This window comes from Psittacula echo, assembly GCF_963264785.1.
Source record: "Psittacula echo genome assembly, chromosome: 3".
Classification (NCBI taxonomy): Eukaryota; Metazoa; Chordata; class Aves; order Psittaciformes; family Psittacidae; genus Psittacula; species Psittacula echo.
Window position 1 is genome coordinate 98,156,164 of NC_137736.1, and position 13,914 is coordinate 98,170,077.

At 37.6% G+C, this 13,914-nt stretch overlaps 1 protein-coding gene across 4 annotated transcripts in view; it reads left to right on the forward strand.

Moving 5' to 3' along the window:
* LRCH1 (leucine rich repeats and calponin homology domain containing 1) overlaps positions 1-13,914 on the forward strand; it is a 123,634-nt gene that overhangs the window by 23,020 nt on the left and 86,700 nt on the right. Inside the window, exons 1-2 of one of the 4 annotated variants that reach the window (XM_080612865.1) lie at positions 938-1,065; positions 1,507-1,571. The exons of the other annotated variants lie outside the window; for them this stretch is intronic. Of the exons in view, the coding sequence (XP_080468991.1) occupies positions 1,520-1,571 (52 nt within the window). The 5' untranslated portion in view covers positions 938-1,065; positions 1,507-1,519. Of the gene's footprint in view, positions 1-937; positions 1,066-1,506; positions 1,572-13,914 lie in introns of those variants that run through there. 4 annotated transcript variants of the gene reach the window in all.

Below are 13,914 nucleotides of genomic sequence, written 5' to 3' on the forward strand. Positions count from 1 at the left end.
GATGTCAATTTCCAGTTTTTAAAGAAAAGTTGACTTGATAGGAGCTCTGCAGACTGCTACTTGAAATGTAAACTTGGTTCAGAAAATTTGTGCTCTTCTTTAGGGGACTGAAAAATTTTGAGCACTTTATCTGTATACACTTTTATTCCTTCTCATGTTTGCTTTAAACCCACTGGGTGTGGCTGCTTCTCTGTACTCATCTAAAACTGCAGTTTTTCCTTCTTACTATACAAGGGTGATTATGGTTGCAAATTTTGCAAGGCTTGCTGCTTGCAGAATTGCAGGTGAACCTCTAACGAGATAAGCTCGTTGGAAAGCAGGTACATGAGAAAGGTAGTAAGCAAGCATATGATTTCTGGAAGAAATGAAAGACATCTATCAATTTAAAGGTGAGAGGTGGTAATATGAGCTCATTATGGTCCACAGATGAGCAACGTCACACAAAACTCCTATTTTTCACAACTGATGAAAGAAGTCTCTCTCACAAAAAGAGAGTTCCTGTGAAAGATTGGTTCTGAGAATGTCTCTGCAGTGGTGTTTGAACCTTCCTAAAAAAAAAATGCTTCAAGTCCCCGGTAGTGTCAGCTTTAAAACATCTGGAACATCTTTTGCTGCAGTGACTGTCTTTGTAGGCTGTTATCCTACAATAACTGAATGTAATTTGTGCATAAATGATGATGTTATGTGAATTTTATCTGGAATACTAGTGATTGTAACTGCTAGAATATTACTGTTTCTTTAAATTCCAGATTACCTAAGAATCTGTAAATACAGCTACCTTTTATGTATATTGAGAGTTTGAAGATTACATATGTATCTTAGCTGGACTTGAGAGTTGAGAGAACTTTTAATTTCAGAACTCACATGATCTGTTTACTTTTATTATGCCTGATAGTAAAAGAGGATACTTTTAGCAGCAATTTTCTTTGTTGGTATAGCAGTAGGCAAGCTTGAAGGAGCAAAGAAAACTGAGGAAGGCACATGGCTTTTGTGACAGAAGCAGGAGGAATTTGGGAGGCATAATGGAACCAAATTAATTTAATCAAGGATGATTTTTAAATAGAGGTAAATACATTATGTTTTCAAAGTGAAGATAAGCAAACGAAACAGGTTAGTCCAACTCTTCTGTGTTAATAGGAACTTAAACTTGCTGTCCAGGGCTGTGAGTTGTGACTAGCTTTTGAATTATGTCAGTGATCTTTTACATATGTGAATTTGTAGACATCAGAAGCAGTTGTATCTTACACCATGAGACACTATTGTTATGTAAGAAATGAGCAATGTTTTTTTCTTTTGTAATTCTGAATATTTTATTTTCACAGCTCATAAGCATTTTTGTTAGTGTGATTAAATGTTAAGCATTTAGGGTTGTTCCTGTCATGCAGTCTTGTCCACTCAAATTCTATCACGTGTGTAAAAGCAACCAATGATTAGAAAACTTACACTGTTCAAATGTGGTTTGGAACATTAACTTTAGTTTGTTTTATTGCTTGGGACAAAACTCAGAATATTTGTTAGGATGTTTGTCTGGAGTGATATCCTAGAGGATCTTCTTATGGCTAAACAGGATGGTAAGTCATTGTACTATTTGAGTGACTTTCTTTAAGTGTATTAAAATCTCCCTGGCACCTCCTCACTTATAATAAGTTTTGAAGTAGTTTAAAAAGCCCATCCGTCTTGTCGTTACCATGGAATTTGTCATTAATGTTCTATGAATTTAGTAGTCAACTGTGGTGGGTTTTTTTTGTTTGTTTTTAATACCTTTATTTTTGAGGTGACAAAGCTTAGATAAATGCGCTTGATTTCAAAACTGACATCTAACGGTTGGTATAATAATTGAAGTATATTGAGAAGAGTAGATGTTCATCTGAAGGTTTAGTTAATTGATTTTACTAGAGGTATTTATAGTGAAAGTGAGCTCATTTGACTGTACACAGAGGAGTGTGTTAATTTAGAAGTAGAGTGTATTTTTACTATACGTTGGGAAATACTTGCGATAAACTTTTTATTTGAGAACTGGAAACAAGCTTAAAATCCTTTTCTTGCTTCTTTTATTCTTTTCCGTTTTTTTTTTTTTTTTTTTTTTTTTTTTTCCCCCCCCATGGCTTGTTGAGCTACTTCTGTGCCTTGCTAGTTGAGATGCTGAATTTGCAAGGTTTTGAGGAAAAGGAAGGCAGGAAAGAAGGTGGGTTCTTAAAGGTTATGTTAAGGTCTCTTACTGCTTGTGGTTTCCTTGTGGAATTGTCTGGAATGAAGGTGAACGAAGATGTGGCCACTGTGGAAAGAGGAAAAAGCAAATAAAGGCATATGTTAAAAAGGACAACAAAACCTTCAAATAGCATAGCAAATGAGTGTCCTGTGGCTGGCCATAATGAATAGATGAACCACAGTATAGAAACAGTTTCTGGATGTTGTTGATAGCCAAAGCTAAAACAAACCCTTCTTTTTGACATGTGATTTTTTTTTTTTTCTGTTATATCTAAATTCACAGTAGAACTGAGCCTTTTTTATTATTGAATATAGTTGCTATTTAAGAGCACATTAGAAAAGCAGAGAGAAAAGCATTGTGACTAATTAAATGAATGCTTAGCCTTTGCTTATCTATAAAGCAATGCAAATGACTTTTTGATTCTGAAAGAAATAGCAAATAAAATATAATTACCTTAGAACTTGTGGCCTTATCTAAATATAGAGTGAAAATTTTCTGTTGTAACTAATAGTGAAAGCTAAGCAAGGATGATGTTTATTCCGTAACTTTGTATATTGTCTCCCATAGCAAAATTGTCTATATTGGCACTAGTTTATGGTCTACACTATTACTGTGACCTTTTTTGTTCCTCTGAATCCTTTTACAGCCTCTCTGCCTGATACATTTCCCTTAGGAAAATAAGATGTCATCTTAGAACATACATCTGGGGAAGAGACAAATCTCGATTTTTCCTCCCCCCCCCCCCATTAGTCTGGCTGTGCTGGCATGCATTATTTGTCAGACAGGGGTAATAGTAGAAGTCCCCCTGCACTTGAAGCAAATAATCTGTGGTATCTTTGAAAAGGTAATTTCAATCAGTCAGTTGCTCTGTCTCCAATCCCTGTCTTGTACAATAGACATAACAATAATGTTTATCTGGTAGGAGTATGTATGATAAGAGCAAGTGTGATAAAGGGGGATAAACCAGTACCCCAGCACTCATGAAAATGTGTCAGCAAAATATAAGAACAAGTGCTGGAATGAATAGGTAAAGATGGAAGAAAGGTTGGAACTAGGAGTGGGGGAAAGATGGGGGTTGTATCATAGTAGGAAAGTGTAGCATTGTTCCTCACCACCAGCTGTTTTAACAGCTCAGTGTAATTTGCAGCTGCATTAAGCTGTCATTAAGTTTTTCTTCTCACCTCTGATTTTTGATTTTTAATGTCTACAGTATATTGCAAATGTATTTATTTAATCATGCTTAAATGCTTTTAAATAAAAAAAATAGAATGATATAATACAATAAAAATGCTAACATGTTGCTGAAATAATAACTAAGCTGTCTCAAAAGCTTGTTGCTTTTTGAGATTTTTTTGTGTAAGGGTATCTGCTAATGGCTGTTCAGATAGGCAGACAAGGTGGAGCACTGAGCCAGCTTAATCTGTTTGAATCAGCTGCTCCTAAAAACAGCAAAGGTAACCAGTTGAGCTATTATCTCTGTTGCAAAACCTGCCAAGGTGATTCACTGGAAGAAACTCTCTGGAATGCCAGGCAAAATGGGGAAGGGGAGATGTAGAATAAAGGCACATAGAATGTTTTGTAATTGGGAACAGAAAAAAGAATTTGGGGATTGTACAGGACCAGAGGTGGAAAGGAAAAGGATCAAAGCAAAGGAAGGTATGGGGCAAAATGAGAGAAGGAAGGGATATAAAGGGCCAGTTGCATTTAAGCAGGCAACTGGTTAATACATTTGCCTACTAGCCAGCAAGCAGGGTGAGATCTGATAGACAGTAGAGGGACTGAAGTTCTGGGAAGTAGCTAGTGAAGGTTTTTTTTTTTATCCCTGAACACTGATACTTAGGAACAGGACCTGTCTGTGCTGTTGTTCAATGTGGTACTGTTCCCTTCTATTCATCCATATTTTCCAGCTGTTTCTAGAAGTGCTGTTAATATAAAACCTGTTTGTGGTGAGCCATATTATCTATAGCATGTGTCTCTGTCCATTTGGAATTACTGCTCGCTCCACCTTGCTGCTTGGAAAGGTTTGTTATGGAGCAGCAGCTCTTACTGGCCAGGCAAGGGGAGCAGGGAATCTGTGAGCCCCTCAGTGTACCATATTTGGCCAACCTGAGAAATAATCTGTGGGGGATGTTTGACACTGCCTTCAAGGCAAGTTTTCTGTATCAGGATTGTACCCAACAGCACAACCCAAAATTTTCTGTGCTGGAGGCCTAGTATTCAAGAAATGGTTAACACCCTGAACTCTGCTGGAATTTGATATGCCCTCTGGGTGATTATCACCTCTGAAAGTCAGGGTACTTTCACTTTTGGATTTCAATGTGTGCAGAGTCCTAACAACTTTCTCTCCATAACAATGAATAAACACTACTACTGATTAAAGTGTATACTTTTTAGCAAGACAACTAAGTATTTTGAGGTTTTTTTTTTTTTTTTTTGTTGTAGTCCTCTGTTGGTGCTGTAAAATTACTTAGTAGAAACAAGTAGAAAGTAATAATGAGGGGGGAAAGGTTGGGTGATTTTTAGGTAAGAGCATAGGAGAAACTATTGCAAAACTGCTTTAACATAAACACTAGTAAATGTGTAAACATGAGTAGGTAAGAAGTCTGTTTTAGTATTACTTCTATTCCTAGTTCCTATTTTCCAGCTGCTTCCAGAAGTGCGGTTAATATAAAACCTGTTTTCTGATGAAAACTGCAGGAAATAAGTTTTCTGTCCAGGTATGCATGTCGTCCTTGCAATCCCAGTTCAGTTGTTCGCCGTAAGGCCAGCCGATGAAGTCAGTTATCCAAAGGTATTAACCTGTTATACACCTGATTTATGAAGAGCCGCATATTTCAGGGGAAATAAAATCTGCAAAATGTAGTTGGATATGGGGGGGAGGAGAGAAGGGTTATGGTTTTCTTGGTTTTATAGGTGGATTCTTCAGGGGCAACTCTGGAAATCAGTTTTCTCTGGAGAGAAAATAGCAGTGATCGTTTCATATTACATTTATTTCATTGCAAACATTTCTGAAAATGGGAGATATTCTTTGTGTGAGAAAAGCTTGTCTCCACACTACAGGAAGTGCTTGGAAGTAGTAGTAGTAAATTTCAGAAAGCATTGCTGCTTATTATGTTCCTGTTTTATTTTAACAAAACTTACCTGGTACATTTATGGTCATGGTTAGTTTTGTTAATAAACACAATGGAAGAAGTAGAGACCTCCTACAACATGATTTTTATCTCAGAAGCCTGGACAGTTTGTTTTATACCGGCTTTATGTGAAGCAGTATTCTTAGAAAGCTGTTTCTGAATTCGTAGAATACTTGTCACCTGCTCCTTCTCTAGCTTAAAATATAACACTCTCCTGCTCCATTTCACTGTTTACTTTCTCTTTGTTGACTGAGTGTTGAGTTATCATTCAGTAATGGAGAGAGATTAACTCCTTTGTCATCTCTGGATTTATTAAGTAACTTTTTTGTTGCATACTGTGACTGGATAGTATGCGAGGCACTGGGTTGATTCCTCTGGATTTAGACATTCCCTAATAAATGAACTGATAGAACTTTGCCAAGTACTATTGTAAGATATGTGAGTCTTACCAGCTCTAGTTAAGACATAAAACATTGTTATGGATTTGACAGGGTAAATGTCATCTATAAGCATTGTAGAAATATCTGACTGCCGAGATACAGAGCCTCTTTCTTGCATCTTACTGATTTAAGGCAACTCCTTCTAAGACCAATGGCATGTTTTGCAGTAGTTTGCCACTTGCATCTGAAAGCAAAGATTTTCAAAGAACTTGTTTGGAGCCATTCCTGATGGATGGTTATATTCTATTTCATATCTGTGGGAGGATAAAAGTCTTGGTGTTAGTATCAAGTAGTTTGAGATTATCCATATTGTACCGTTCTGTATGAGATACAACTTTGTTGTTTGGGTAAATTTTACCATCAGTAAGTATTATCATTTACCTAGGCTTCTATTGCAAACTGCCCTGATTCCTGCATGGTGAAGAGAAGGATATATTGCATGCTGCAAGTAATGACTTTGAAAAACTCAGTGTTGCTGGGGGGATTGTGTAGTCTACCACTTCTACAGTTGTTTAAATATTTCTGTTGTGTGACTGCTGGATCATTTAAAGTTGTTAGGTTGAGAAACGCAATTGTTTTCTGTTAACTTGGTTTATAAAGAGTGTGAAAATTCACTAGTAGTAAAAGATACAAAATACTTCGGTCTCAAAAAGACCAATATATAGGCCATGTGATTTGCAATAAAGCAGTAAATGCAGTGGGTTTTATAAGCACCCAAAACATAATACTTACGTTAGGAAGTAGGTGATGGAGGACAAACTGGGGTGGTTCAGTAACCCTGGAAGTGACTGCTATCCGGCCAGCTGGCTGAAGAAAAGGGGGCCCAAAAAGACAATGAGGAAAAAAGGCAATCAAAGTCAAGCTGACACTTGTTGCCGTATTTAGAAAAAAACCTCTTAACAAAAATGAACTTGACTTTTGACCAGGTTCTCACACAGCTGCATTAGTTGTTGGCACTGACAGCAATGGACAATTCTAGCTGTTCTCTTTTCTCTTCCTAAAGGATGCACTCATCAGAGCATGCTTTTACATAGACTGCAGTTTGGCCTTCTGTAGTTCATGCAGTTGCACTGCACTTGATGAACTCTGCTTCATGATTAAGTACTTCTTGAGTTTCAGCCTTGCCTTAGGTTTTTCCCTCTGGAATTTCTCATCTTCTAGAGGGAGTGTAAGCCCAAAGTTTGATCACATATCTGAATAGCACTGGCCACCCTTTTTGTAGAAGGATTTACATTTTTAATAAGTATGCAAACAGTGCTTAGGCTTCATTGCATGACAGTAAGGTGCTGCTGGTTTATTCTGAAAACAGCATTGTTTTCAGTTCAGCCAGGAGAGGTGAATCCATGTCAGCTGAAGGAACATATTTCCAGGATTCTTTTCTTCTTTTTGAAATGTTTAAGATATAAATTGTGTTTAGGAAAACTAAGAAAAGATTAGGAAATCCTCTGTTAGCTTTTACTGCATGTGTGTGTGCCGTTTTAACAAGCACATGAATGTTTTATGGATTGATGGATCTTCTGTTCAGCAAGAAACAGTAAAGGTCATAGTATTAAAGCCTATAGTAGTTACTGACTTTTTAAATCATGTCAAAGGATGGGCCTTTAGAAGGGTTGAAACAGTGACTGTACATATTTTATCTAAACTATTTTTGCTAAAAAGAATGGGAGAACCATAGAAAGGAAATCACATGGTGTCGGAAGTCCAACCTTTGGTTTGTGATAATTACAGCTACCAAAAATGTACTGAATATGGTATGCTTTGAATTAAGAGACTGTTATTAAAGGACTGAACAGCTATTTTTATTAATAAGTGACTTTATTGTTAATAATAGAACTATTATTAATAAGCAACTACAAACCCCGCAATGTTAAGCATGCTACACAAACTTAATATTTGACCATTTGCTTTAAACCATGATTTACTATAGAGCTGTTACATGTCTAAAAGTAACATTTCTTATCAAAGAAACCTAAATATAGCTTTTGGATGGATGCTTTGAATAGAAAGTTTTTCAAGAAGGCGGCAAACCAGAGATCACTAAATTTGTAGTCTGTGAGAAAATGTGTGGTGACTGCTCTTTTAATTCTATATGTATTTTTTTTGATCCTGGACTTTTTAGAGTGAAGTGTTTTACTTCCTTCTCTGATCCACAGATTGTCTCTTTTAATACTGTAATCTCCTGCAAGAGCTCTGGAAGGGTCTTTTCTGGATACAGTTCAAAGACCACCATTAGTTCCACTGTGCATATTGTTGGGCTGCTTGTGTGTTTGTTCTTAGCTTCTCCCTGTGGCATCTGAGTTCTGAGCTTCAGTTGTAGGGCATTTGTGGATTTAAGGTAAGCAAGGAGCTATATAAAATATCCCATATGGAATATGGAGAAACTGAAATTATGCTTGTGTGTTCATGGACAAACATTTGAAAATAATGGAGTGTTTTTTAATGTGCTATTGGATTTAGTTTGGAATTTTATTTTTTTTTTTTTTTCTGGAAGTCTATAGCATTGCAATACCAGCGTTGCCTTAAGGCCCTGTCAGATCTTCCAAAGTTGTTCATAACTGTAAAACAGAAAAAAGTAAGAAAAAAGCCTGTTTCTAAAGTGTATCGTGTGATGTTTTACTAGATGGAAGGAAATTTAGGAGTCTATAGAAAGTGGACACAGGATGTAAAATTTATGTGCCCTCAGAGTTATGTATGTTGCTTGTATGATGAGATTACTGGATAGCTTAAGGCAACTAAAATATGGATGTAGTGAGTATGACTATTATAGAGGGGGAAGCCTGTTAGTGTAACTAAGGGAGTGTTTGGTTATCTGCCTGTCTTGGGGACTTAGTGTTTGCAGATATAGTTGCAAAATGCCAAGAATTAGGCAACTTGATTTCCATTGGTGTTTCCTTTGGGTGTATTGCATTTTATTGTCTATATTATGCATTTAATGTCTTCAGTGTATTTAGTTTCTTGAATAGTTAGCAAAGTCTGTCAGTAGTAGTACAAGCAACCTTAATGACCTCCTAAAATTAAATTTTGTGGGTGTATTGTAGCTTGTTCAGTTGTACTCTGAAAATACTTAAAATTCTGATGAATGAGTGGCTCCAGCTTTCCTCTCACAGTGATCCTTTGTGTAATATTCCCCATGTTTTTGGAATAGTCATATTGTTATCATGTTGTCTGTTTACTTAGCCAAATGAAAGTCTGACTCAGTTGGAATTTCAGAGTCAGAGTTCACTGGCACAAAAATCTGAATCTTATTTTGCTAGAATGTAGTTTGTTTTACTTTTTGTATGCCCCAAAATTTCAAAACTATATTTTAATTTGATGAAAACAAAGCCATGACCATTTTTTCATCAGAAATGAAAAAAGAAAAAAAAAAAAAAAAAAAAAGAAGAAAATAATCCACAGCCCATAGGGCACCCTAGAAACTACTGGCTTGATCACTTTGTGAGATGTAAATAGTACATTTCTGTGGCATACCACAGATTCTTTGTGACTTTTTCTGTCTAATGGGAGATTAAACAGGGAATTTCTAAGGAATTGCAAAAAAATGGTTTCAGAATAGCTACAGATAATCTCAGATTTTTAAGAAATTTAATTTTGAAGAGTTTGTTCATAACAGTAATAGAAGTCTTAGTCTGCAGGACTGCTTTCAATGTATAATGATCATTAAGAGCTGCTTGTACAGTAAATCTTAGGGGCTTTGTTTCTGCTTTTCAGTGGTATTTTTTTTGTGGGTTTTTTTTTTGGTTTTTTTTTTTTTGTTTTTTTTTTTTCAGGATACTGTATCTTCCGCAACTCACAAGAGCAATTTGTCTCTAACTTCCAGGGCTGAAAATTGAAATTACTACTGCATTTGATTCTTGTTTAATATTTGGCATGCAGCTATTTTTAACATAGTTTTAAAAATGCTTGTGAATCTTTGCAGTACTATATATGTACTTCTAATAATTTATTTAATTTTGTTTATAAAAGTCATTCTGCTGTGGTACAAGAATTCCACAACTTAATTATGTTCCTCAGGAAATGAGAATCTTATATTTGGAATGAAGTCAAGCACAAAATAATTAAATCATGACTTTCATCAACTTCTACCTCACACAAATCCCGGAATTCCAAAGCCTTAAGTATGTTCATTGTACAGCTATATTTGTGCTTGAAGGAATGGGTTTTGTTTAGTTGGGTTTTTTTTAGCTAGTGCTGGCACTGAGGCTGTTTGGTTAAATTCAGACTAAGTTTGCAGGGAGCCTGTTGCACTAGTTGGAAAGAGTTGAAGGAGAAGTTAAGATTTTTTGGTGTGCAAGTTATACCCCAACTGTAAAACATAAAATACTGCATATATATTTTAATAGTTTACACACCTAGAGGTTATGTGCTTCTTCCAGATTTGCAAAGCAGTTATATGTTGTGAAATTAAATATTGCACTTTTTGTGCAATATTAACTACTTCATGATTTCTCTCAACTAATTACTTACTCCAGTAATTATTTAGAAATCCAAATGTGTAAACTATTAATAGCTTACAATGGCTTTTTGTGTCTTTAGTTTAACCAATCTAATGTGAAACTTGGAAATGCCTCCATATTTTTGCTTTAAATGATTTTTGTCCCCATGTCCTTCAGTCTTAATGTTAGAAATAGGTATATACAGGTATAGCCATTTTTAGAAATAGGTATATAGAATCACAGAATAGTTAGGGTTGGAAAGGACCTCAAGATCATCTAGTTCCAACCCCCCTGCCATGGGCAGGGACACCCCACACTAAACCATGCCACACAAGGCCTCATCCAACCTGGCCTTGAAGGATGGAGTGTTCACAACCTCCCTGGCCAACCCATTCCAGTGTCTCACCACCCTCTCAGTGAAGAATTTCTTCCTTATATCCAATCTAAACTTCCCCTGTTTAAGTTTGAACCCATTACCCCTTGTTCTGTCCCTACAGTCCCTGATGAATAGTCCCTTCCCAGCATCCTTGTAGGCCCCCTTCAGATACTGGAAGGCTGCTCTGAGGTCTCCACGCAGCCTTCTCTTCTCCAGGCTGAACAGCCCCAACTTTCTCAGCCTGTCTTCATACGGGAGATGCTCCAGTCCCCTGATCATCCTCGTGGCCCTCCTCTGGACTTGTTCCAACACTTCCATGTCCTTTTTATGTTGAGGACACCAGAACTGCACACAATACTCCAAGTGAGGTCTCACGAGAGCAGAGCAGAGGGACAGGATCACCTCCTTCGACCTGCTGGTCATGCTAGTCTTGATGCAGCCCAGGATATGTTTGGCTTTCTGGGCTGCGAGCGCACACTGAAGCTGGCTCATGTTCATTTTTTCATCGCCCAACACCCCCAAGTCCTCTGCAGGGCTGCTCTGAATCTCTTTTCTGCCCAACCTGTAGCTGTGCCTGGGATTGCTCCAACCCCGGTGTAGGACCTTGCACCTGGCATGGTTAAACTTCATAAGGTTGGCATCAGCCCACCTCACAAGTGTGTCAAGGTCCCTCTGGATGGCATCCCTTCCCTCCAGCGTTATCAACCGAACCACACAGCTTGGTGTCATCGGAAAACTTGCTTAGGGCGCACTCAATCCCACTGTCCATGTCACCGACAAAGATGTTGAACAAGACTGGTCCCAACACTGATCCCTGAGGGACACCACTCGTTACCGGTCTCCAGCCGGACATCGAGCCATTGACCACAACTCTTTGCGTGTGGCCAGCCAGTTCTTTATCCACCGAGTGGTCCACCCATCAAATTGATGTTTCTCCAATTTAGAGACAAGGATGTCGTGTGGGACAGTGTTGAATGCTTTGCACAAATCCAGGTAGAGGATATCAACTGCTCTGCCCCTGTCCATCAGTTCCGTAGCCCCATCATGGAAGGCCACCAAATTGGTCAGGCAGGATTTCCCCTTAGTGAAGCCATGCTGGCTCTCACCAACCACCTCCTTGTTTTTCATGTGCCTTAGCATGCCTTCCAGGAGAATCTGCTCCAAGATTTTGCCAGGCTCAGAGGTGAGACTGACTGGTCTGTAATTCCCCGGGTCATCCATTTTCCCCTTCTTGATAATGGGGGTTATATTTCCCTTTTTCCAGTCGTCAGGAACTTCACCTGACTGCCATGATTTTTCAAATATGATGGCCAGTGGCTTAGCAACTTCATTTGCCAGCTCCTTCAGGACCCGCGGATGGATTTCATCAGGTCCCATGGACTTGTGTACGTTTAGGTTTTTAAGATGGTCTTGAACCAGATCTTCTCCTATGACAGGTATAAGCTTTTCTGAAAGGGTTTTGAAACAGTTGAGTTTGTAGGACTATAATGTTAGAAGTACTAAGAGAGAATTCAGAAGGTAGTTGGACTGTTATTCAAATCTCATGCACTTAAAATTTTTTGCATCTGAGAAATTATTAGAGAGCTCCTTGTTAACAGAGTATGGCTTTGACTCTGAGTCTAGAGAAAAAAATTGTATGTATCAAAGACACTGTCTCTATGGCATGTGAGGTGGGGTTGAGCATTGTACTTGAACCAGAAGATACAAAGCCAATAGTAAACCTGGGCTGCTTATTCTTCTGCTTCTTTAGTTTTGTTTATAAGATGCACCATACAGCACAAAGTGCAGAGAATATTGATTACTTCTGAAATAACACGGTCACCTACTGTCTTTTCTTTAGTCGAGGATTGGTTCCTGTATATATGTCATAGTATGTTTTTGCATAGAATTTTGGAATAATTTTGAACTCTCTCTGTTTCTGCCAGACACTTCTGAGACAGGAGACTATGAGTAATAAAACCTTGTGAGATCTGGGAGGTGGGGATTTTGCAGCTGTTTGCCTTGCTGGCCTCACCAAGTTTCCATTTCTGGAGGTGCTAATTGAGAAAAGGTGATGTTAAGGATCATGTATCATTTTCTACATAATTGTGTTGGTGGTTTTTTTTGTTTTTTTGTTTTTTTTTTTTTTTTTTTTTTTTTTTTGCGTTATTTTCTCAAGATATTATGTGTATAATGAGGTAGCTCTTCAGGGGAAGGACATTTTGATTCAGGTGACCTGAAGCAATCTGGCCAGACTGAGGCTTTGTTTTCAGAATTAAGAGAGAAAAATAGTAGCAGGAGTGACATGAGTTTGGGTTTTTTTAACCATGGTAACTGTGTGTAGGCAGTGCTGGCAAAACAGCAAAGACAAGGTATTTTTGTTTTGTTAAGGTGCACTTGCTAAGGCAAGACCTGTATCTCTGTCTGAGATTGACCTTGTGTTTAGTTTACCTAGAGGTAAAAGTTTTTTTGCCTTACTCAGCAGCGCTGAACAAACCTGAAAACTTGCAGCTGAAAAACCAGCTTGGAACTAACTTGTTAAAATGTAAGTGCTTTTAACCTTGCTTGTTTCTTCATTTGTGTCTATGAGCTGTTAATCAGCAGTGCAAAGCAAAGATATGTAGCTGTTGTCTAGTGATTTTCATTATATTTTCCCCTTTTTTCCTGTTTAATTAACATTCCTGTGTGGCATTTCTGATTATTCTGCTTATGATGTCATCCTGTGAAATCAGAATCATAAATAGTTTGGGTTGGAAGGGACCTTCAAAGGTCATCTCGTCCATCCCCCCTGCAGTGAGCAGGGACATCTTCAACTAGAAAACAGGCTAGCATAAGATTGTTAAAGACTTAACTGATGCAGAAGCCCACTTTGAATTTGTTCAGAGGTGAAGGAATTTGGAGAGTTCATAAAGGTACTGAATGCATCTTTAGGATTGTATTCCTCAGCCTAAGTCGTCTTTAAAGATATATGTTTTGAGTTAAATGTGTGCAGCTCAATAATGAATCTTCTCCAAGGCAATGTTTTCTTATTTTTCTGTACAGAAAAGCTTGTTTGTTCTGTGTTATATATGCACAACTGCTAAGGAGCATTAGAAATGAATGTAAAGATGGATATACTTGAAGACTCATATTGTTGACTCTTGCAGGGAAAAACTGCTTGGATCATGTAGTTTATACCACAAAAAGCAATTTATTAATTTATTTATGTGATCAGCAATCAGGGAACTGTATGCTTAGGACTGATATTGGGAGTAGAACAGATAAACTGGAGGGTCAGACCATTAAAAAATTTAAGAAACATTTACAAATATCTAGAAACTTTTCATAACTAATCATAAGAAGTTCT